This window comes from Zalophus californianus, chromosome 7 (assembly GCF_009762305.2).
Source record: "Zalophus californianus isolate mZalCal1 chromosome 7, mZalCal1.pri.v2, whole genome shotgun sequence".
Classification (NCBI taxonomy): domain Eukaryota; kingdom Metazoa; phylum Chordata; class Mammalia; order Carnivora; family Otariidae; genus Zalophus; species Zalophus californianus.
In genome coordinates, this window is record NC_045601.1 from 97,076,743 (window position 1) to 97,082,813 (window position 6,071).

Here is a 6,071-nt window from a genome sequence, read left to right on the forward strand (position 1 = left end):
AATATGTTCAGGAAAATCATCAAGGGCCTCAAATTGCAGATAAACAGAAGAGTACATTTTAAATGTAACAAAAACTAAAATTTTATTTAAAAAGTAGGAAACAGAAAATAATTTTAAATCTCTAAATAAAGACTTTCTAACTCTAAAATCAATTGATAAAACAATGAACAAAAAATAAATTTGACCACGAAAAACATAAAACACCTTTGAGTAAAACATATACAAACAAGAGAGCGAAGCAACAATAAAACAAAATAATTGCCAAACACAAAGAGAATTAAAAAATCATACAAGCCTGGAAAATATATTTGTGAAACTATTACTGATAGTTATCTTTTAAGTTAAAGTTATCTTTTAAGATATCTTAAAGATATCTACTGATATCCTTAATATTTATAAAGAAAAGAAAAACTCCTAAGACTCTGTTCTTCATTGAATTATGTCCCTCTAAAAAAATATGTTGGGGGGCGCCTGAGTGGTTCAGTTGTTAAGCGTCTGCCTTCAGCTCAGGTCATGGTCCCTGGGTCCTGGGATTGAGCCCCACATCAGGCTCCCTATTTGGCGGGAAGCCTGCTTCTCCCTCTCCCACTCCCCCTGCTTGGGTTCCCTCTCTCGCTATGTCTCTGTTAAATAAATAAATAAAATCTTTTTAAAAAAATACGTTGGAACCCTAACTCCTATTAGCTCAGAATAATACTATTTGGATATGGGGTCTTTATGGAGGTAATCAAGTTAAAATAAGATCATTACGATGTGCCCTAATCCAATATTATTGGTACCCTTATGAAAAAGGGACATTTGGACACAGAGGCAGATACGCCTACAAGCAGAAGGCCTTATGAACATGTAGTCACGCATCAGGGTGATGCTTCTACAAGCCAAGGAACACCAAAGATCGCCAGCAAATCACTGGAAGCTACAAGGGAGGCATGGGACAGATTCTCCCTCACAGTCTTCACAAGGAACTAACCTTCCCAACAACTTGATCTTGGACTTCAAGGCTTCAGAACTGTGAGTCAATAATTTCTGCTGTTCAAACCATCCAGTCTATGATACTTTGTTGGGGCAGTAAACAGATACAAACCCCAAATCACAAATGGGCAAGGAACACAAGAAGATCAATTTTAAAAATAGCCATACAAATAATTAATAAAAGTCTTTAAATGATTAAAATTTTCTAATAATTTTTAAAGGCATATTTAAGTAATAATTTTCTTTTTTCATAAAATAAATTGGCAGTTAAAATGCTAATATTGAATACTTTTTATATATACAAGGGAATAGTTTTTCATTATGAATCAAGAGACCAAAAAAAAAAAAAAAAATGTTCTTACTTCTTGACTGGGTATTTTCCATTTCTCTAAATATCCCTTTAAGGAAATAGGCAGAGAAAGGTCAATGTAGACCAATGTCAACACCAAGGTACTTTGGAGATTTGGTGTCTAAAAGTCATTGGTGACCCTGAGCTAGCCAATGTCTTTTTGCCAAAAAAACTCTGTTCTGAGCTCCTCCATCCAGGAGAAAGCCAAAGTACTCTACCTGCCTGGTAAGAGGGGAGAAAACTGGGGTGGTGAGGTGAATATTTTCACATGGTTGCTGAAAATCTCATGCTGCAGTGAAATACTACCTAGCCGGGGTTGACAAACTACAGCCCACAGGCCAGATCCAGCCCAATGCCTGCCTTTGTAAGTAGAGTTTCATTGGAAGGAACACACACATACACACCTCAAAGAGCCTTGGTGAAACTTCATATTAATAGGCAATATTAGAATAAGACTGCTGATTTAAATACCAAACTGGTTAAATTTCCAAGGGCCATAAACTCTAACCTTTGGGATTTGCTGTTCTACCAAGCAGAAATTATCTCTATGGGATAAAAATCTTGAAGTTCACATGTAATTCCCCTAAGTCTCAGGCCTGGAATCAACAGTAAGCAGTGAACTGAACTAAATGCATCCCCCCTCATACCTGTATGATAAAGTTGCATAATGAAAAGAAATAAATTTTAAAAAAGGAAAAACAGAGCCGATCGCTCAGCTTTCCCGCGTGTCGACACCTTCTGCGGAACCTCCGCCTCCCCTGTTGCTGCGCCGCAGGCTTCCTCCTCTTCAGGCGGCCGTCAGCCCGTGCGCCCGCCGGCTCCGTAATGGCAACCCGCAGCCCCAGCGTCGTGATCAGTGATGATGAACCAGGTTATGACCTAGATTTATTCTGTATACCTCATCATTATGCTGAGGATTTGGAAAAGGTGTTTATTCCTCATGGACTAATTATGGACAGGACCGAGCGGCTTGCTCGAGATGTGATGAAGGAGATGGGAGGCCATGACATAGTAGCCCTCTGTGTGCTCAAGGGAGGCTATAAATTCTTTGCTGACCTGCTGGATTATATCAAAGCACTGAACAGAAATAGTGATGGATCCATTCCCATGACTGTAGATTTCATCAGACTGAAGAGCTACTGTAATGACCAGTCAACAGGGGACATCAAAGTAATTGGTGGAGATGACCTCTCAACTTTGGAAAGAATGTCTTGATTGTTGAGGATATAATTGATACTGGCAAAACAATGCAAACCTTGCTTTCCTTGGTCAAGGAGCATAATCCAAAGATGGTCAAGGTCGCAAGTTTGCTGGTGAAGAGGACTTCTCGAAGTGTTGGCTATAAACCAGACTTTGTTGGATTTGAAATTCCAGACAAGTTTGTTGTAGGATATGTCCTTGACTATAATGAATACTTCAGGGATTTGAATCATGTTTGTGTCATTAGTGAAACTGGAAAAGCAAAATACAAAGCCTAAGATGAGAGTTCAAGTTGAGTTTGGAAGCATCTGGAGTCCCATTGAAATCATCAGTAGAATGTTCTAGTTCTGTGGCCAGCTGCTTAGTAGAGCTTTATTGCATGTATCCTCTCAGAATTTTATCCATTTTGTATTTTAGAAATGCCCGTTGCTGCATTCCTGAAGTCTTTATTTGCAATATGAGCCTATAGACTATCTGTTCTCTTGGCATGGAGTGTTGTTTGACTTGTGAATGAAAAAAATCTCTTAAACCACACCACTATCGAATGAAAATATTGAAATTGTATCTGTAAGAAACATTTAAAGAGAAGATATGCTAGTTTTTTAATTGGTATTTTAATTTTTATATATTCCAGAAAGAACAGAAGTGATTGAATATTGCTAATTATATACCACTGTGTGTTTAGAAGAGTAAGGAGCCGTCAGTTTCCATATCGGTGACAGCATCTACAGTATTGTTCTGTTGGAGAAACCACATGTCTTGGAATTATTTTGCTGTTTCGGTAGTATTAACTGTTTTCTCACGCTTGTTCTGATGATGTCCGGTGAATCTGTGTCAGCAGTTCCTTTTAAATACAAATCAATAAATTCCAAAAAAACGTTACCACATTTTGAATTCCTCGGTGTAAAACTCCTTACAATAAAGGCTGTCTCTTAAAAAAATAAAAATAAATAAATAAATAAATAAATAAAAAGAAAAAAATTATGTACTGAATATTTCAAAAGTTAGCTTTAATTATAGTCTCAAGAAATAGTTCATTAAATAGTTAAGAGATATGACTGCCAGTATTTAATTATTCATTTTAAATAAACTAATGATTTCATGTAATTTTAGTCACAAGAGTCTTATGAGCTTGTTGTATTAGACTAAAACTCTTGAGATTATTTTGAGTAACAAAAATGTATTATGAATTATTAATTTCTATTCAACAGAACTAGATCCAAATTCATTTACACATCAGGTCTTTTTGTTTTAAATAACTCAATTATAACTAAAATGGAAATGTCATCTATATAATTCCTGAATTAACTATGTAAAGAATAGAACCATTAATATATGTATAATATTCTTCTGCTATTATATACATATATTTGTGTATAGTTTATTTGTACATATATAACTGTATAATTTTTAAAACTATATGTAGTTTTAAGGCTATAGATTTTTTTTTTAAAGAAGATGGGACAGACTTTTTAAATTTTTAAGAAGTTTATATACTCAATAGCACCAAGCAGAAAGTATATTTTTTTTAACAACCTAAAGTATCCATGGAATACTTTCAAAATAATCTTAGATACATTCATGTGTTTCGCTGAAGGCTACAAGAACTTTCTCAGATAAACAAAAAATGTTAGAATCTTCTGTTTTCCAAAGAATATCTATGTGTTTTTTTTTTTTTTTTTTTTTTTATAAAATACTCACCTGGCTCTATTACAATTGTATTCACCCATAATGCTAATTTTATATAACCAGGTCAGGGTGACATATGCATTGCCTATCCCTTAAATATATCTTAAATATCAAGTATGAGTCACAGGTAGAGATCCAGAAACAAGACAAAAAATTTATTTCAAAGAAACTCACTGGTCTATGTGTTGAAAACATTTTAAAACTTCTAAATATTAACTACTTTATTTAAATGCAACCAAATAATAGTTGAGTTCCTTCTCTGAGCCGGGTATGTTGCTGGATGCTTTAGGAGACACAAAAAAGTCACTTTTAGAGCTCTCAGTTTCCCCTACTGGAAAATTCCCATATCCTGAAAGAGCTGGTAATTGCAATGTCTTCTCTGTATATCAACTGAAAATTTGTGTTCATTTCTTTGTTGGTTCATAATCTGAGACAGCCCTATGTGAGGACTAGTGCATCATCAAGGCTGACATTAAAAAGAAAGAATAATGCACATTCACCCATTTAGTAAATATTTACAGAGTGTCTATGATGTGCCAGGCACACTGAGAAGCAACTGAAGCCAATCCCATTAAGACCTTTATGTCAAGATGCTGGCTATGATACTGGAGATAAAAATCCATTCATGTGAAACAATTTGAAAATATAAGAGAGTACGTAACCAAGCACGGTTTGTAATGTGGTGCTAAAACACAGAGCAATCCTTGGCATCTTTTTTTCCCACATTTCATATCTGATCCATCAAGAAATCCTGCATGTTCTTCCTTCAAAACATCCCAAATCCAAATAAATGCCTCTCGTGACCTCCCTTGTCTGAGCCACCACAATCTCTAACCATAGTAGTTAAGTACCTATATTGTCACCCGGCTTCTCTCTTTGCCTTTCCATAGCTTATTCTCAGTACAGCTATGGGAGTGGTCTGCTTAAAATTTAAAGTAGGTCATATAAAACCCCTGATAAAAATCGGCCAACAACTTCCCACTTCATTCACAATAAAAGCCAACATTTGTACATGGCCTGCAAAACCCTACCTAGTCTAAATTAAAAGAAAAGCAAAAGGAACTATGTTAAGAGGTCTGAATTTCATCCTAACTGCAATGGGTGGTTGACATGTTTAATTCACAAGGTATGAATGGTGTTACTGAAAAGCACTGGACTGTGTGGAAAAACGATTGTGGTGGAGTGTGTTGGGTATTTTCTGACACTCCTTTTCCACTTCCTTCCTGGTCTAACCTTAGAGGTTTATCTTTACAGACAGTATCAATCAGACCCTCTGGCCTTTTGGACTCCCATTAGATTTAGCCAATTGAAGAGTTCAGAGGGTGGAAGGAGAGAGAAATTGAGGGAGCTTTCCTCTGAAACGGCATACCAGCTGAGCTGAGGTTTGCATTCCCTAGTTCTTTCCCAAAGGCCTCAGCTGCTGTGGGGGTACCCCTCCTACAGTAACTGCTCACACTAGGTTCAAGAAACAACTCCCTTGCCTTGCTCAGTATGACTTTGGTCTTGCCCAGACATGTTTTTCCATCCCTTGCTCATTCCTTAACCATATTCACACCTTGTTACATTCAGCTTGTATGTAACATACAGGTTGCATGTAACATACAGGTTGTATGGGGGCACCTGGGTGGCTCAGTCATTAAGCGTCTGCCTTCGGCTCAGGTCATGATCCCAGAATTCTGGGATCGAGCCCCGCATCGGGCTCCCTGGCTCTGCAGGAAGCCTGCTTCTCCCTCTCCCACCCACCCTACTTGTGTTCCCTCTCTCGCTGTCTCTCTCTGTCAAATAAATAAATAAAATCTTAAAAAAAAAAAACATACAGGTTGTATGTAACACAGACCCTGACAACAATTAAGTTGACAAT

General features: G+C 36.7%; 1 protein-coding gene across 1 annotated transcript; it reads left to right on the plus strand.

Moving 5' to 3' along the window:
• The first annotated feature begins 2,050 nt into the window (after positions 1 to 2,050).
• Positions 2,051 to 3,028, plus strand: LOC113927140 (hypoxanthine-guanine phosphoribosyltransferase-like). The gene is given in 2 exon segments (XM_035728584.1): positions 2,051 to 2,516; positions 2,519 to 3,028. Coding segments are annotated over 2 exon segments (651 nt in total). The 5' UTR covers positions 2,051 to 2,146; the 3' UTR covers positions 2,800 to 3,028.
• The last annotated feature ends 3,043 nt before the right edge of the window (positions 3,029 to 6,071 follow it).